Source organism: Lissotriton helveticus, chromosome 10 (genome assembly GCF_964261635.1).
Source record: "Lissotriton helveticus chromosome 10, aLisHel1.1, whole genome shotgun sequence".
Lineage (NCBI taxonomy): Eukaryota > Metazoa > Chordata > Amphibia > Caudata > Salamandridae > Lissotriton > Lissotriton helveticus.
In genome coordinates, this window is record NC_136071.1 from 488,184,376 (window position 1) to 488,203,800 (window position 19,425).

Sequence of the window (19,425 nt, forward strand, 5' to 3'; positions counted from 1 at the left end):
TAGAAGGAAGAGCTCTACAGATTTCACATTCATCCACCTTGTGGTCAGGGTACAGGCAGTAAATACACTTTTGGTGGGGGTCCTTCTCAAACAAACGTAGTTTCCCACATGAAGAGCAAGCTCTAAACAAGGACTTCTTACTTGACATTCTTGGAAAAATAATTTGAAGAGACAAACTTTGAAGAAAACTGAGCAGAGCTCAGGGAGACTCCCTTCACACGACGTGCGGTAGAAAATCTGAGGGCTTGAGCTTCTGAGGAGAAGGTTCTAGAGGGTGCGTGAGCCTGATTGGCTGCAGTTTGGACCAACATAATGACACTGATATGTTACAAATGAGTTTTTTCTCTTATACTGTCTTCCTATGGAAGTTACCATTGTAGAGGTTTTTACAGTGTATTATCTCTATTTTATTATTATATGATATTATCATTTATGTTATATTAGCATTATTGCTATTTTTTATATACTGTGGGACTCCCACTTCGACGACGGGGAATATTCAAGCATGTGAATCTATGAAAGACACCCCTAATACTGGAGAAATGAATTTAGCAGCCCACATGCCTCGAACAAAATTAGCTTCAGCGATTAGCACGCTCTTTGATGTTTTGACATTTTCTAAAAAAACTCACTGCGATACGCACGCATTTACTGTAGCACATGCTTCTTACTGCGATGCGCACGAATCTACTATAGCGCATGTTCATTTATACATGGTGATTAATATATTTATAATAGGAAACCTTGCAAAATTTGTGTTTTGCTTCAGCGATACGCACGCTCATAAGTTACTGTTCACTGTGATGCGCAGGAATTTGATTTCGTGATGCATGGGACTACTTTTAAGATTTAATACTAGCATTTGCCGTGTTTATTATTTCACACACAATTTTATTTTTGCTATGAGTTTCATTTTGAGTGGTCATTTTCAAACATTGCAAGTTCTAATTGAAATATAATAGAAGAATAAGAAATTTTGTTAACTAAGAAATAGCGTGCTAGTATTCCTTATTTCAAGTTTAGAATTTGATGTTTGGTGCCAATGAGAACATTACTGCTGCCTCCAATTAAGTGGAAGAAATGGAAAAAGGTTTTCGAAAGATATGAGAGGGTCTGTGGTGCATCATTAAGTGCTGAAAGAAAGTCTTCCTTGTTACTTCGTTGTTTGGGCTCTGAAGGCCAAGATGTCTTAGATCATTTACCCGAATTGTCTACTGCTGAAGCTGAAGGTTTAAATGACTATGAAATTTGCATATGCAAAGTAGACAAACACTGTCTTCCCAAGGTAAGTACGATACTTGAAAGGTATCACTTTGGGAAAAGAATGCAACGCGAGGAAGAAACGGTAGAAAGTTACTTAACTGATTTAAGAAACTTAGCTTCTTCATGCAGATTTGAGAATTTGTGTGACAAGCACATTCGTGATCAGTTCATGTTGGGTTGCAATATGGATAAAGTTAGGGAAGAGCTATGGCTTAGGGATGAGCCGACCTTGGATGAAGTCTTCGCTGTAGCTGTAGCTAAAAGAATGGAACACTCGCTTAAGTGTGTAGCTATTATCAACAAAGATAAAATGGAGGGACACCAAAGTTCAATTTGTGAACGAAAAGAAATCTATTACTAGAACTTCACAAGAAAGAACAAAAGACAAGGAGAAGTTAGTTAATAATAAAGGAAAAACTAATCGTTCCTCTTCCTTCTCCTCTTTGAGATGTTTTAGATGTGACAAGAGTGGTCATCTTGCTAATGATAAAAAATGTCCTGCACTTAGCAACATTAGCAGTAAGTGTAAAAAAAGGGGCATTATCCTTCAGTTTGTAAAACCAAAAATCCACCAAGAGTTAAAAAAAAAAAAATCGATATCTTTGAGGGTGATGGTGTGTGTACAAGCTCAGATGAATTTGAGTGTGGTCAGATTGTTTCCCAGATTGGTTGTACTGCTACCAAGAAGTCATGCCCTTTTGATGAGATTCTAGTGGATGGGGTTTCGACCCGTGTTTTGTTTGACTCGAGTGCGAAAATAACGATTGTATCTAATGAATTGTACATGAATGAGTTAAAGCACAAGGTGAAATTATTCAAACCCGATATATCTCCGGTGGCTTACGGTGGAGAACCAATACAACTACATGGTTATTTCTTGGGTATGATTGAATATCAAGGAAGGATGATCTCAGGAAAGATTTATGTATCAAAGAAAGGAGATAGTTTAATAAGTTGGTTGCATCAAGGGGATCTTGGTGTTTACTTGGACCCCAACTCTGATCCACAGATATTATTAAAAGACCCGGTGTGTGTGGTTGGAAAAGATTATGATTCTGAATTTACAAGGAGCTTGAAGATGGAATTTCCTAATGTGTTTAGAGATGGTCTAGGTTGTCGGACGGGTTATCAGCATAGAATTAAACTGAAAAATAATTATATTCCCTCATGTTGTAAGGTCAGAGGAGTACCTTCAGCTGTAAGAGACGAAATGGAAAAAGAGCTAAACAAATGAATGGAAAATGGAATAATTGAGGAGGTGGAAGGGACTGAATGGCTTTCTCTGGTGGCCGCTGCAAGAAAAGCAAAAATGGAGTTTTGCGTTTATGTATTGATTTGCGCCAATTAAATAAAAGCGTGGTTGTTGACAAGTATCCCCTCCCTAACATTAATGAATTATTGGTGTTACTGGGTGGTGTGAAGATTTTTAGCACTATCGACCTTACGTCAGCGTACCATCAAGTTGAACTTCAACCATCTTGCAGAGATCGGACAGCTTTCATTACCCCTTTCGGAACTTTCAGTTTCATTAGGATGCCTTTTGGGCTTGTCTCTGCGTCTTCAGTTTTTCAGAGAGTGATGGAGAGTTTACTCAAGAGGATTGATGGAATGTGCATTTACCAGGACGATATACTTGTGTTTGGTGATGACATAGAGCAACATGATTCTCGCCTCAAAGCTATACTTTCCAAGTAAAGGCAATTTGACGGTGAAGTTTGAAAAATGTAGATTCAGATCAGATTCTTTAAATTATCTGGGACATAATCTCTCTGGTAAGGGAGTCAGACCAAAGGAAGATTTAGTTGATTCTATTCATAAGTTGTCTGCGCCTAGTTCTAGAGAAGAGCTCAAGAGCTTCCTTGGCATGATTGAGTATTATGCCAAATTTATTAGAGGATTCTCAGAACTTACATCAAATATGAGATTGCTTCTGAAGAAAGGTTCGAATTTTGTTTGGTCGAGTGCATTTCAGGAAGACTTTTTGTCTATTAATAAAAAATTAGCTAGTGCGCTATTCCTACAGAGTTTTGATACTAAATTGAAATACGTATTAACTACTGATGCAATTGTAAAAGGGCTGGGTGCTGTGTTACAGCAGGTAGGTCCAAAGGGAATGAAAACTATCATGTTTCTTTCTCCGAGTTTGAGAGAACCAGAGACGAGGTACTCTGTGGTAGAGAGTGTGTCTCTAGCTATCTTTTGGGCTGTAAAGAAACGCAAGGAATTTTTGTGGGGTGTCGATTTTGAAATTAGAACGGACCATAAACCTTTAGTGGAGATATTTGAGAATAAAGGTTTGGATATGATATCAAGTAGAATAACCAAGTGGATAATTGGTCTTCAGGAGTACTCGTTTTCTATCAAGTATATTCCAGGTGCGGATATATGGTGGCAGATGTGTTCTCGAGATTAGTTTCTGAGGGTTCCGAGGTGGATGATGGTGTGGATGAGTGGGTCTGTACTGTGGAACCTAATCATATTTCTGAAGAGAAATGGTCCAATGAGGTAGCACAAGATGATACCCTCAAAGAAGTAATGTTCCTGATTCAGAGCAAATGGATAAGTGCTAAATGTGGTTCTGATGTAAGTAAACCCTTTTGGTATGTGAGGGATGAACTGTCTTGACAGTGGAATTTTATTCAGGGGTTCCAAACTCATTCCTCCTAAGTGTATTAGGAAAGAATTAGTGAGTTTGGGTCATGTTAGTCATCCTGGGATCACCAAGACAAAGGAGAGGTTACGTTCATCTTACTGGTGGCTAGGAATGGATACGTTTATCGAGACAGAAATCAGTGACTGTGTTATGTGCAGTTTGAGTGATAAGTCCAAAATACCCAGGGTACAGCCTATGATTGTGAGGTTTCGACCTAAATGTCCATGGGATGATATTTCTTTGGAGATATTAGGACCTATTAACTTGAGGGGTTCTCAGATAGATTTGCTGGTAATAATTGATATGTACTCTCGATGGCCTGAAGTATTTCTTTTGTCTAACATTGATTCAAGCAGTGTCATTAAATGTCTAAAAAAACTATTTAGTAGAGAGGGAATGCCTAAAACCATTCTATCTGATAATGGTGTATAATTCGTCCCTAAAGAGATGGAAGAATTTTTAGGATCTTGTGGGATTTTGCACAAAATATATTCCCTCCATCATCCTGAGGCAAACGGTATGGTGGAAAGGTTCAATAGGGTTAGAAGAGACCATTCCACTTGCAAAATCCCTTTCGCTGGATTGGAGGTGTGAAGTTCTTAAAAAAATAGAAGAGTATAGAAGGACTCCCCATTGCACTACTGGGAAAACTACATTTTTTCTGTTTCGGAGGAGAATTCCTAACACATATTTGGAGCCAAGTTGGCTTAATAAGTACAGTTTGAGCAAAGGTAAAGAGAATGTGTGCAATGAGGATAATCTAGAAGAAAGAAAATTCTAAAGTTCTTAAAAGAAAGATGAATTTTGTCAATAAGAAATCCGTAAAGTTATTGAATGTGAAAATTGGCGATTTGGTGGCAATCAAAAAACCTGGGCACGTTTTGGTAGTCAGTCATTGGTAGTATTTTAACCACTTGGATGCTAAACATCAGCTTGGACATTCAATGTAATTTCCATTGAAATCAATGGAAACTCCATGACGAGCTGAGCTCGTCATGAGCGTCGAAGGAGTTAAACCAATGACTGTCATTAAGGTTTTTAGGAATGCTATCAAGACTCAAGACCATCGGGTGTGGAATCTTAACAGAGTTGTTGTCTTGAAAAATGGTCACAGCAATGTGTATAAGAAAGAAGATTCCATGAACATGGAAGAACTTGATTGTGATAAAAAATTAAAGAAGAAACCATCTACTCCTGCTGTGGAGGTTCGACGTTCGTCGAGAGTTTAAAAATGTCCTAGTTATTTGAAAGAATATGTTTAGTAAGATTGTTTTGTCTTTTTTTTTCATTTTGTAGGGAAGGGAGATGTGTGGTATCTCCTACATCTTGTATTTCCATTGTGATTGCTATCTATGACCTGTTTGTGTTCTTTGGCTGTGTTGCCAATCAGCTTATGTCATGGTGTAATCCTTGTGCAACTTAGATTAGTATGTCATTGTAAGGTTATGAAAGAGAGCAGTTGAGCTGATCTGGATCCTTAAATTCATCATTGAATGAGCCTGCTTTAAATACAACAATACCCTGTTGTGTAGCCATGCCCAAAGGAGCAATGTTTCCTGGCACAAGATCTAGGACAGTACATTGCCTCACTTGTTGCAGTACTACATGGCAATCATGTTTTTGGCAATTAATTGATCCAACCTCCCCTTGATGGTCAGTAGTAAGACTTTTAAGGCCAGCCGGATGGCATGGAGGTACAACTCTATGTGGACTCTGCTTATGACCTCCAACCTCTTAACTTCTCTTCCCTCAAATGATGCCGCCTACCCAGAGACAATGCATCCGTCACTACTATGCGCTCTGGCTAGAGTAGGGAGATTGGCTTCCTGCAAGATAGTTTAGTGTCCATCTGCCATCATGGAAGTAAAGTTGACCAGAGAAAAAAATCATCAATGCTTCCTTCATGCAAAACTTTCCACGGGTGCTAATATTTATGTTTCATTATCAACAACTTCCTCCTTCAAAGTCTTCGTCTCCACCTCCACGACTAAAACCTCTCTGTCCTCGTCGCCTTCTGGTCCTTCTGCGACGCGATCTTCCTCCTCACTGGAGAGTCCCAGGTCCTGCAGCGAAGGTGGTGGTCCTTGGCCTTGCATATTGAAGTTGGCTTGTCACTGCCTTTCTCTCACCCTCAACGTCTTCAAGGTGAAGACGGAGCAGGCGTTACAGTCGTCACTTTGATGATCTAGCGGCAGGCACAGATTGCAGAGCGGGTGCTGATCCTTCTGTGCGTACTTGTGGTGACAGTTCTTGCAAAACGTGAATGGAGTCTTGTCCATTACCATGCACAGGGAGCCCCCTGCATGCGCATTCTCCGATCGGCGAAGATCTTGTTTTTCGACCCTTCATCGAACTCCGGTCGTCTTGTGTTGAAAGTCGATAAAGATGTCCTACCGGTTTTTAACGTCTATTCTTCTCTCCAATCTTCGGAGCTCCTTCCGTATCGATCCAGACCCAAAGGCGAAAAAAAAAAAAAAGAATCTGAAGATGGAGACCAAAGGTGGGAGCTTCCCGAGGAAGCACATTGATGTCACAGAAGGACACCAAATGGTGGTATGTCGAAGCCCACCGACAAAAAAAAGAAAATATACTACAATTCCGGACCTAACCGCTAGATGACGGAATAATGCACATCATGTGAATCCAGAAAAGATTCACGCTGCAAAATGGTAGTTTTTAACGCACGTTGGCCTGTTTTTAAACAATATTTATTTGGGCATCTCCATATTGATTTAGTCACATCTTGATAATTGTGTTCTGATACATGCCAGCAATACCCATAACAATGGCAGGTATTTGTTAATTTCATATTTTACTTAAAGGTAACACTCTCCTTGTACAGTCCTGAGGAGGCAAGAAATTCAACAGGCCGAAATGAACGACTTTCCTTGCATAAGGAGTTCACAATAAATAACCCCAAAAAACATCAATCTATGTATAATAGTATATAGGTCTTTTTGACAGATTGGGTGGCAAGTGGATACATATGTGGACTACCTAGGAGATGGAGCTAGCATATAAAATAAGACATGGGCTGTTAGTTTATTCTCGTAAAAAAAAAAAAAAGTATGAGGAAAGTGTAAAATGTTTACAAAGATATCATTGCCTATGTTGGAGTTGGACACTATTTTGTAAATGAGAAAATAAAACAAACAAGAACCATACCTACAGCTATCTTGAGTAGTTTTTGTTGCAAGGTTTAGGTAATCAGCAGCAAATTCATGACAGTAATCCAATAGCAATTAATATACTATTGTTGATGAAATAATGACAATGTTATCCCTTGTGGAATAATCCAGTCTAGTTTGCACTGATTTTGTAGCATTTTTCATCATTGTGCAGGCTGGTTTGAAGAGGTGTTCAAGCTTGTAAACAAATGTTTTAGTACTCTGTCTCACTTGCGCCTCCCTATTCATCTGTACGTCAACACAGTAGTGTTTTGTGAACGTATGCACTGATGACCAAGTGGCTGTCATGCATATGCCATTTACCAGAACATTTGTCAGGAAGACTACTGTAGCTCTTTTCTTACGTGTCGAATAGGCTCTTGGTTTAATTTCTAGTTGTATGTCAGCTGTCCTGTGACATCTGGATTTCTTGATTAATCCACCTCGCAATGGTGTTCTGGATTTCTTGATTAATCCACCTCGCAATGGTGTTCTTAGGGACTGAATTCCCTATGTTATTGTCTGAGAATGATACGAAAAGATGTTTTCCTTTCCTGATTGGCTTTATTCTCTCCATAGAATACATTATTGCTCTTCATGCGTCTAGTGTAGGTAGTGCTCTTTCTGCCAAAGATGTTGGCTCTTGGAAGAAGCTAGGTGTGTGGATTGTCTGGTTTATGTCAAACTGGGATTTGACATTTGGTAGGAAATGTGGGTTGTTCTCATGACTATCCTGTCCTTGTGTATTTGCATGTATGGTTCCTGGATGGTTCATGCTTGCAACTCGCTTACTCTACGGAGAAAAGTAATTGTGATTAAAATGGCTGTTCTAAGTGTGACCAATGATAAAGTAGCCTTGTGGAGGGGCTCAAAGGGTTTTTTCATCAGGTGGGTCAACACTACATTTTGGTAATTAGGTTTTGAAGTGAACTTTCAGTAAAAACATTGGACTTCTAAAGCACTCCCTTTTGTATATTGTTATTCACTTTATTTAGGTTACGTGTTGGGGTACTTCTTGGTGGGCTATTCTTTTAGATCCTTCCTGAAATCTCTTGATCACAGGAGTGAAGAAGTTTCTTCCTATGTTACCTCTTGTGTAGGACACTTTTGCTGACATGCACTTTTAAAGATGCATAAATTAGTTTGTTGTCTAGCAGGTGTGTGAAGTATTGTATAACTGTAGTGTCTCCTGTCCTGCAAGAGGCCAAATCTCTGGTCCCACCTTGAGTATCTCTCCCACTTAGCTATGTAGCATTTCCTAGTTGTCAAACTTCTTACTTCTCTGAGGACTGCCATTGTTTTTTCAGGTAGTTTCAGGTGTCCAAAATCTATGTCTTCAGGAGCTATGCTGCTAGACTCTGTGCGCTCTGATCTAGGTTGAGAATCCCCCCTTCCTGCATGAAGAGCAGATCCTGTAATGCTGGTTGTCTCAGCACCTTGTTGGGTGCCATCTCTATTAGGTCTGGGAACTAAGGCCGTCTCGCCCACTGTGGGGCGAGGAGTATTAAAGTCATCTACAACGGTCTGCGTTTGTTGATCACTAATGGTAACAGTGGGATTGGGTAAAAAGAGTGAGCAAATCTCCCTGACCAGTCTACAGACAGTGCATTCCCCAGAGAGTGTTGGTGTGGATGTTTGGACACCAAGGATTAGCATTTTGCATTTTCTGGTAGTGCAAAAACTTCTATTTCTAGTGGCCCCTGTTGCCTGAACATATTTTTGATTACGGTCTGATTCAGTTCCCACTATTGTGAGGTAGATGCTTGTCTGCTCAGCTTGCCCACTTCTACGCTGCCTTTCCCTATTCGTTGTATTGTTGTTATGTTTGTCTTTGGATGGCCCATTTCTAGCCCTATTGTGCTAGCCTTGAAACGGCAAAGGATTTCGTGCCTCCTTGTTGAGGTAGGACATAGTTGTTGTGTTGTCTATTTGGTTAGTATGGATTTTCCCCGAAGCTGATTCTGAAATACATTTATGGCTAGGAAAAAGGTTTTCAGCTCCAGTATGTTGATGTGTCTACTGCTTCTGTTCAAGAGATCTCTCTGATCTTGAGCTTCCCCATATGAGCTCCCAATCCCATATGAGAGCTGTCTGTAGTAATGGCCACTTTTAGAGTTGGCAATATGAAGGGTCTTTCAGTCGTTATATTTATCCTGCTCCACCACACCATCTCCTCCTGTACACTTTGTGCTGCAATCACTAAATCTTCCCAACACCCAGCTGCTTGCAACCATTGGCTCTGGACCCATTCCTGAATTAGTCTCATGTGTAACTGTGCATATGGTATTAAAGGTATGCAAGAAGCCATCCTCCCTACAGTTCTCACACTCAAAAACGGAACCTTCCGGTACTGGCGAGCTCCTTGTTCTATCAAAAGCATTCTGTTCTCGTAAGGGTTTGCTTTCGCTTCTGCTTTGCTGAATCTTGCTCACAGAAAGTGTTTCTCTTGTTCTGCTGCGGTTGGCTTGCTTATGGAAAATCTCAGTCGTGAAGCATCATCACTGTTTTTGTTGCTTCGGCACTTGTGTAATGAGTTTGCTTGTACCAACCAGTTATCTAGGTAAGGGTGTACATGTATCCCTTTCCTTCTCAGGTTTGCCGACACTGCTCCTAAGCATTTTGTAAACACTCTACAAGACGATTTGATACCGAATGGTAGCACATTCAATTGATAGTGAGTTATATCTATAACAAAGCACAAGAATTGCTTGTGATTTACTGGGATGTGCAGATATGCCATCTTTAGGCCTATAGTAGCCCTATAGTCTCCCTGCTGAATGACATTTTGCAGCATTGTCTTTTTGAACTTCTGTGCCTTTAGGAACTCATTTAAGAAACAAAGTCTAGAATAGGTCATAGTTATCAGTCTTGCTTTAGGATCCGAAAATATGGCTGATCTCCTTCTGGGCACCCTCTCAATTGCCCTTTTCTCCAGCAAATCTTTCACTTCTTGTCATAGCCAAGTTTTTTCTTCTCTTGTGTGGATGTTTTTCTTGAACTGGTGAGCGTTTGACTAATTCTATGCAATAGCCATGTTGAATCATGTGAAGTATCCACTTTTCTGAAGTGACCTTCCTCCACTCCTGGAAGCAGGCTCCTATCCATCCAGCCCCAACCACAGGTGTTGAGTGTGATTGGGGGTGTTGGTTTTCTAAGCCACTTGCTCAATGGTGCAGCCTCTCTCAGTGGCTGTGATAGGTCTCTCGCCAGTCTACGAAATGGTTGCCTCTGTGGTTCTTGGTACTGCCACATTTGGGTTCGGATCTACACTTGGCTTGCACTTTGAAAGCTCTGGTGTGTGGTAGCACTATCAAAGCCGCCTGGTCCACCAGTCTTCTAGTGGGTGTACATCCTCACCTTTGCTGTTCCCTTTACTATAGAGCTCCTATCAATTTTGCAGTATAGTTATCCTTCTTCAGCTGCTGCAAGGCATCATCCACTGAGCTCCCAAAAAGGTGTTCCCAGTTGAAAGTTGTTTTAATGATATTTGCAGGAACATAATTTTGAAGCCCGACACCGGCAGCCAGGTATGCCTGCTTTGGGTTGCCCCTGCCATCATTTGTCTGCAGCAGCTAGCGAAGATTTCAAACAGGTGTTACTGGTAGTCTTCCCTTCTTCTACGAGGGATGCCGCTCTCTTTTGATACTGATTCAGTAAATGTTTAATCAGCTCTGCCCTCTCCTCTAGTTAGCTATGCGCCACTGTGTCGCTGCTCGTCTTACAAATGTCCTACCCACCATGTCCATTCTCTCACTCTTCTTATCTGGAGTCGGTCTGGAAGTAGTTGGCACCTTTGCCCTGTTCGAGGCTGCAATGATTGAGTCCGGTGATATTACTTCTAATGTATAGTGGGTCCTTTGAGGTGTGCTTGTACTTTTTTCAGCCCTGTGTTTCACAGACCTGCCAGTTGCAGGTTCCTTGAATGTCTCTCCTCTGGTTCAGTATGTTTGGCAGAATGGGCAGGTATTGACTCTTTCTCTGGTGAAGGTAGCATTGTGTCGAATAAAAATATGTTTGAGACTTCTCCCCCTCTTATTGTACACAATACTTGTCTGCAATCCTCTTTATTAGTTGGTTGTACATGGTAATATCATCCAGGGGCGAAGGCCTCGACAGATGTGTGTATTCCCTCCTTCGGGGATTTGGTTAAGAGGTCCTGCCATTGTGTTTAGAGGTATGACCCATCCTTGTCTTGAAAGAGGCCCAAGACTTTGGTTCCTCTTCCTCATTGGAGAACGCCTGATCCTCCTCTTGCTGTCGCTCTAGGGTCATTGGAGGCTCTAGTTCTTCCAAATCCTTGCCCTCTTGTGTGTGCTCCGTCAAAGCTTTTGACAGAATTCTGAACTCTGAGAGAAGAATTTAAATCTTTCATTTTCTGGAGGACTGTTTCCATCTCGGCTTTGAGACACCTATTCTTCCCTTTGATCTTTTCGGTGTCGAGTGTGAGTGTCCATCACTTTTTCGACATTGAGGCCTCTGGTATCGGCATTTCACTTAACCCTTTCTTCGCCTTCACCTCGACGTCGTTTGTCTGAGACGCCAGCGTCTTTTTGGTGGCACGTCCGCCTGCGGTGTCCTTGATGTGGGACCAGAGGGGCTCTTTCAGTGCCTGCTTGACTTTGGTCAGCAAGACCTTTGGCACTGAAGCAGCTTTTGGTTTCTAGAGTCTGTTGTTCGAGGCTCGTCCACACTCTTTCTTCAACATTACCTGTGGCTGTTTATCCTTATGTTTTCAGTGTTCTCGTTAGACGTTAATTACCTTCTTTTCGATGTCTGAGTCCTCTCACTTGTGAGGTTTTCCACCTTGCTCAATAGCCCCAGGTCTTCCAGCGATGGAGTTTCCTTCCACCCCTGCATAGCGTAGTGTGCTTGCCTTTGTTTTTCCCTTATTCTTAAGATCTCTGATTTGAATTCCTACAGGCCTCACAGTTGCTAGCCAAATGACCTCTTGGTAACAAAGGTTACACACAGTATGGTTATCCTTCTGGCCTAACTTGTAATGACATTCTAGACAGGACCGAAAAGGTATGTTCTCCATATAACCCTGAACAAGAGACCCTCTGTCAGTGCATTCTCCAATCTTACTTCGATGTGAAGTCTCCTACAACCCTTACTTTGTTGCGCGTCCGGGAATAACCCAACCGGATTCTCTAAATCAGATCACGTTACCAACAGTTATCCTCTGAAACGTTAGTGTTTTCTTCAACAAACTTTCAGGATAATCCCCTCCTTTCGGCAAGGGTAGATCCTTCAGCGATGCTTCCAAGACCTAACGGCGTTGAAAAAGAATGAAGATTGCAACCACGTGTGCAGGCTTCTGTGGAGGGGCATTTGACGTCAAGAGAGGTTGGAATGGACACTAAATATTGGGGACAGGCTGCATTAAAAAAAAAAAAAAAAAAGAGAGAGAAGGACTACTATACAAGAGAAGAGTTTCACACCCAACTACTAGTTGGCAGAATAATGCACTGCATGTAAATTCTGAAAAGATTTATACTGCAAAAGGGTTTCTGCTGGATGGAAGTGCACTTCTTTTCGGGTACTGCTGGTGGTAAATAGGATTCCAGCTTAAACACATGCATGTTGCCATGTTTGCAGCAGGAGAAAAGAACTTGGAGGAAACCACTATCCTTTGCAGGTGAATATGGTATGTCCTCATAATACACCCTTTCACAAACTCCAAGTCCATGTAAGTTAACACAGTGCATGCCCACACCATACTCCAGGATTCTGAATAATGGAGGAAATTCTCTGGATACCAAATAAAATTAAACATTCCACAAGTTAACTGCTTTAGAGAAGAGGCCAATCGCAGCAGATTATTCTTGCTGTATTCAGAAAAGGACTCCTTCCACAAGCAGACAGCAGTCCACTTGCTGATTACAAATCCTGATTTTTCTTTTGCCTAGTAGACACCCAGATTCCATTTTGGGACAGTGAATGTACAAAAACAATACAAATGAGTTAAGATGCACCATAATGCAGGTAACTCTGTAGTTCACTGCACCTGAATTAAAGTACGTACTTCAATAGTCTTAAGGTTCAGTCATTAAGAAGCAGATTTGTTTTAGCCCCACACAAATGCACATCTCGATCATCAAACCAAAAAGTCCAAAAATGTCAACATGACTGACTGTTCCCAAACCCATTGAAGATGGGAGCCTTGAATTCCATTTGTCAGCATTGAAGTCATTTGGGAGTAGTCAGGGGGGTCGACTCCGACCTTTAAGTTGCTCCCTGCTACTCCTGGCACTTCCTTTGCGACCCCTGGCCTCAGAGGAGCCAAATGTTTTGGTTCCTCTGAGGCTGAGGGTCGCAAAGGAAGTGCCAGGAGTAGCAGGAAGCATGTTAAAGGTCAGAGCTGCGACCCTGGACTACTCCCAAATAATGTCCATGTCTTTCAGAAGAAAGTTTATGCACTTTCCTGTTTGCAGATCGCTGTTGCAGCTATGAAATAAAACAACAACAAATCCCAAATGCCCCACTTTATCACAGTTAAACCAGGGACTATCAAACGCTTACTCTGAAATGTGAAGGAATATATCAGGTCCACCATCTGCAGGAGTGATAAAGCCATGACCTTTGGAACGACAGAAACATTTGCAGACACCTTTATACTCTGGGCCTTCTGAAGCACGCGTCGACCTGTAATGAAAATGCAATGAAAGATTTCATAAATAATGTTATACAAATGCATTCCTAGACAAATTGAAACAAATACTGGCACAATCCAGTGCAACAAATAAACAGCTACAATTGCATGAGCTGGATAGGTAATGAAGGCACTATACAACAGCACTGATAACTTATGTGGAGTCTAAGTTAATGATTTGGATGTAGCACTAATGTAGGTCTTAATGAATATGCTACTTACCAGTATGCATCTGTTCTTGGCATGTAGGGCTGCTGACATTCATATCTATAGCATAGATCGCCGCCTAGTGTTGGGTCCGGATGATTGCACATGGTTGTCCTGGAAGAGTCTTCGAAGTATCACGAGATAGGTGGCTCCTCCCCTGGACTACAGTGCGCATGGGCATCGACTCCATCCCCAGATTGTTTTTAGCCATTGTGGCGAAGATGGAGTGTAACAGTGTGAGCGATGGCCATATTAAGAGTAAGTGTAAATTCTGCAGCCGCTACAGGCACCGGGGAGGAGGGTGGGCGATATAAATGTCAGCAGCCCTACATGCCAAGAACAGATGCATACTGGTAAGTAGCATGTTTAGTTCGAGGCATGTGGGCTGCTGAATTCATATCTATAGCATAGAATATATAGCAGTCCCTCCATTATCGGCGGCCGCCTGTGCCAGCTGCAGACGTTTGAAAAAGTGTTTTAAGAACAGCCTGCCCTACAGCTGCTTGGAGTGCACATCTACACAGTAGTGTTTAGTAAATGTGTGTGGGGTAGACCATGTGGCTGCTCTGCAAATGTCTTCCAAAGGGATATTACCAAGTAAAGCCATGGAGGCCCGCAACTTGCGGGTGGAGTGGGCTCTCGGGGGGATCGTTAAAGTGCGCTTAGCCTTCTGATAGCAAATTTGAATACACTTAACGATCCACCTGGCTATACCTGCTTTGGAAATGGGGTTGCCTTTGTGTTGGGCAGAAAAGGCAACAAAGAGTTGGTTCGTCTTCCTAAAATCTTTGGTCCTATCAATGTAGTACATTAAAGCTCGTTAAACGTCAAGAGTGTGGAGCATCCTTTCAGCCACTGTCTCTGGATTCTGAAAGAACACAGGCAGTTCAATAGTCTGATTGACATGGAACTATGAAACCCCCTTAGGAAGAAATTTAGGGTTAGTGCGCAGCACCAGCCTGTTGGAGTGAACCTGTATGAATGGCTCTTGTATGGTGAGCGCCTGGAACTCACCAACACGTCGCAGTGACGTAATGGCTATTAGGAAAGCCACTTTCCATGTTAAGAACTGAATCTCGCATGAATGTAGAGGCTCAAAAGGTGGACCCATCAGTCTTGTGAGGATCACATTAAGGTTCCAAACAGGAGCTGGCGGGGTCCTGGGAGGAATGACTTGTTTCAGTCCTTCTAGAAAAGCCTTAATGGCAGGCACTCTGAAAACAGAGATGCTGCCTGTTTTGGAGATAAGCCGCTATGGCGGAGAAGTGTATCCGAATGGAAGCATATGCTAGATTACATTTGTAAAGATGTAACAAATAACAAATGATGTCGTGAGTAGATGCATCTAGCGGGTTGATGTTGTGTTCTGCACAGTAAATGACAAACCGCTTCCATTTTGCTGCATAGCATGCTCTGGTGGTGGGCTTTCTCGCCTCCCGTATGATATCCATGAAGTCGGGAGGCAAGTTAAGGTAGCCAAATTCTAAGACCTCAGGAGCCAGATCGCCAGGTTGAGCTGTTGCGGATCTGGGTGCTGAATGTCGCCATGGCTCTGCGTCAAAAGTCTGGGTGTGAGGTGCAGCCTTTGATGCGGTACCACAGAGAGTTCTAGAAACGTGGTGTACCATGGTTGGCGTGCCCACGTTGGAGCAACCAGGATGAGTGTCATCGAGTGTTGCTTTAGCTTTCGCGCCACCAGCGGTATTAGAGGTGCTGGGGGAAAAGCGTACGCAAATTTGCCGGACCAGCTCATCCATATCGCATTGCCTTGCGACTGTGGGTGCGGGAACCTGGCGGCAAAGCTTTGGCATTTTGCGTTTTCCCTTGTGGCGAACAGGTCTATCTCTGGATGACCCCACTGCTGGAAGTACGGGCGGAGTACTGATGGATATCTCCCACTCGTGCATTTGGTGGCTGTACCTGCTGAGCAGGTCCGCCATCTGATTGTCCTTGCCTGGGAGGTGTTCCGCCATGAGGAAGATGTTCCTCTGAATGGCCCACTTCCACATGCTCTGAGCCAGATGAGACAACTGTGGAGAGTGCGTACCTCCCTGCTTTTGAATATAGTACATGGCCGTCATGTTGTCCGTCCGGATCAACACGACTTTGTTGCACAGATGTACCTTGAATGCCTTCATTGCCATGAAGATTGCCATCAGCTCTAGGTAGTTGATGTGCATCTTCTGTTGCTGCGTTGTCCACAGTCCCTGCACTGTGTAGTGGAGCACATGAGCTCCCCAACCCTGGAGAGAGGCGTCCGTCGTTAGGATGATCCGTGGAACAGGCTCCTGGAACGGTCGGCCCTTGCAAAGGTTGTGTGGATTCCACCAATGCAGAGAGTTGTATGCCCGACCGGTCACCAACACTAGGTCGTTCAACTGTCCTTGAGCCTGATTCCACTGATGTGCCAAGCACTCTTGAAGCGGACGCATATGTAGTCTCGCGTGCGGGACTATGAAAATGCAGGAGGCCATCATGCCTATCAACTGCATGAACACCCGTGCTGGAAGCGAGTGTTGTGGTCTGAATTTCTGGATCAGCGACTGAATACTGTCGATCCTCACAGAATTTGGCTGAGCTGTGGCAGCCAGAGTATCTATTGTCGCGCCCAGATACTGCCGCACATGGGCTGGCTGAAGGTGCGACTTTGGATAATTCAGTGAGAATCCCAGATCGTGAAGAAGGTGAATGGTGTGGGACATGTTGGCAGCGCACTGCCGGGCCGACTTTGCTTGAACAAGCCAGTCGTCCAAATAAGGATAGACGTGAACGTTCTGTCTCCTGAGGTGCGCAGCCACTGTCGCCAGGCATTTTGTAAACACCCTGGGCGCTGTGGTCACTCCGAAAGGGAGGACTTTGAATTGGTAATGCTGATTCTGAATGGTGAATCTGAGGTATTTTCTGTGTGATGGATGTAGTGGAATGTGAAAATATGCGTCCTTGAGATCTAACGTTGCGAGGAAATCCCCTTGATTGAGCAACGGAAGAACCTGCTGCAGCGTGAGCATGTGAAAGTGTTCTGAGAGAATGTACTGGTTTAGGGGCCTGAGATCCAGTATGGGTCTGAGGGACCCGTCCTTTTTCGGGATTAAGAAGTACAGGGAGTACACTCCTGAACCTCTGTCTTCCACTGGCACGAGCTCGATCGCCCCTTTTTGCAGCATGACGAGCACCTCTTGCTGCAATAAGTGCAAATGCTCTGTTGACATAGGACGGTGTCTTGGTGGGATGTTGGGTGGAGTGGACGTTAACTCCAGACAATAACCATACTGGATAAGTTTTCTGACCCACCTGTCTGTGGTGATGGATTTCCAGACTGGCAGGAACTGCTGGAGTCTCCCCCCCGACAGGTGTGGTATGGTCGGGGGGCAGTGACAAGGCGTCACTGTTTGTTGGTGGCGGAGGATCGGGAGTTGTTGTTACCACGACCTCTGCCCTTGGTGCTGTTGCCACGATAGCCGCCTCTACTCTGCTTGTTGTAAGAGGTCTGCGCCCCACCTTTAGTGTACTGTGTTTGCTGTGACATCTGGCCTCTGGAAACACCTCTATTGCTTGAGCGACGAAAAGTACTACCCCTGAACTGCTGGGACTGGAGAGCCCCCATGGACTTTGCAGTCTCGGTGTCTTTCTTTATTTTTTCTAGGGTGGTATCCACCTCAGGTCCAAATAAGTGATCAGGGTTTACAGGCTGATTGAGGATGGTGGTTTGTATCTCCGGTTTGAACCCGGAGATTCTCAGCCAGGCCTGACGCCGCAACATTACACTAGTGTTAATGGCCCTGGCCGCGGTGTCCGCTGCGTCCAGTGCACATTTAATAGAAGCATTTGAGATGAACTTCCCTTCCTGAATGAGCATCTCTGCTGCCTCTTTATACTCATCTGGCAAGTGTTGTAACAGGGTCTCAAGTGTATTATAGTGTGCCCTGTCATATCTGGCCAAGAGTGCCTGAGTGTTTGAAATACGCCAGATATTGGCCGCTTGAGCCGCCACCCTCTTCCCTGATGCTTCTAGCACTTTAGATTCCTTGTCAGGGGGAGGAGCATCACCAGTAGTTTGTGAATTTGCCCTCTTCCGGGCATTAGAAACAACTAGAGAGTCCAACGGCAACTGGCCCTTGATGTAGGTAGGGTCGCCAGGTGCCGGTTTAAACTTCTTTTCAATTCTGGGGTTTATAACCCTGGCACGTGTGGGTTCTTTAAAAATGTCTGCAGCGTGTTTTAAAACACCCATGAGCATTGGCAGAGTCTTGACAGTCTTTTCAGAGGTGGAAAAGGTATCGAACAGGAAATCCACCTCAATAGGGTCAGCATGCAGCTGGACGTCGTGATTTTTAGCTGCCCTCTCAATTAGAGCATTAAATGCCGCAGAATCCTCAGTAGGAGAGGTTTTGACAGTATATACTTGAGTGTCCGGGGCAGTTTGCGGATCCCCCGGGTCTCCAGCATCTGCCCACGAGTCATGGTGATCCTCAGGATCAGTGTCTGCAGGGAAGTTGTACTCCTCATTGTCCCCATCCCCAGCCTCCACATCTGAGTAAGTGGGCGAGGGCTGTTCAATGTTCTGACCCCGTGGATTAATTGGTTCAACCAGAACCGGGGAATCCGTAGAAGCTTTTTTCCTTTTCAAAGGAATTGTGTAGGACTCCATAGGCTGTGCCGGTGTGATCTTTCGCTTGTAGAAAGACAGTTTACCGGTGTCGGCGTCGATAAATTGTTCCGACTGCTCCTCCATTAGGGGTTGTCGATGTTTTGTGCTCACAACGGCCTGAGGAGGCTTCTGCCCCGTGGACACTTTCATGGTCGCGTCGTCGACCGTCCTGGGCGCGAACGCCTTCGGCGCCACTTTCGGCGGCAGCGTGAACTGGATCGGCGCCGTCGACTTTGGCGTTTTGGCAGCGGGCTTCGGGGTGGAAGTATCCTTCGGATCGACCGCGGAAGCCTTGTTTCTGATGTGTTGCAACGAGTCCGACACCTGCTTTGTGAAGGATGCGGACGGTTTCGTCGACCCGACAGGCGTTCTCGGTCCGCCAGCATGTGCTGACTCGAGTGTAACAGTACTTTTGGCCTTTTCTGGCCGATGAGCAGGATCGACAGCTTTCGGAGCGCCGTGTCCTCAGTCCGTGTCGACGGCCTTCGGCGCCGACGATTTTGGGTCGGCGGCCTTGACAATCGGTTTTGGTGCCCCGGTCTTCGGCTCGACGCCCTTGAGCGACTTCGGCTCGACGGCCTTGAGAGACTTCGGCTCGACGGCCTTGAGCGACTTCACCGGATCGACAACCTTCTTCGGCTTCGGCCGCCCCGACATGTCTGAAGACGAGGAGGCGACCAGAGCGACAACGCCGTTGTTGCGTCACCATGCGCTTTATAAAACCCCCTAAATAGAAATAGAAATAGAAATAGCGACAGACGTCTTCTGTTTCGACAGCGTCTCTGTTACTTTCGGTTTAGTCGAGACCGAAGCTTTCACTTTCTGTTTCGATTTC

The 19,425-nt window shown here is 44.1% G+C and overlaps 1 protein-coding gene across 2 annotated transcripts in view; it reads right to left on the minus strand.

Annotated features, from left to right (window-relative positions):
- The window catches only part of LOC144784285 (calcium-regulated heat stable protein 1-like), a 159,098-nt gene that overhangs the window by 30,934 nt on the left and 108,739 nt on the right, over positions 1-19,425 (minus strand). For both annotated transcript variants that reach the window (XM_078662968.1, XM_078662969.1), the window contains exon 3: positions 13,606-13,728. In XM_078662968.1, coding sequence (XP_078519094.1) covers positions 13,606-13,728 — 123 coding nt within the window. The remainder of the gene's footprint in view (positions 1-13,605; positions 13,729-19,425) is intronic.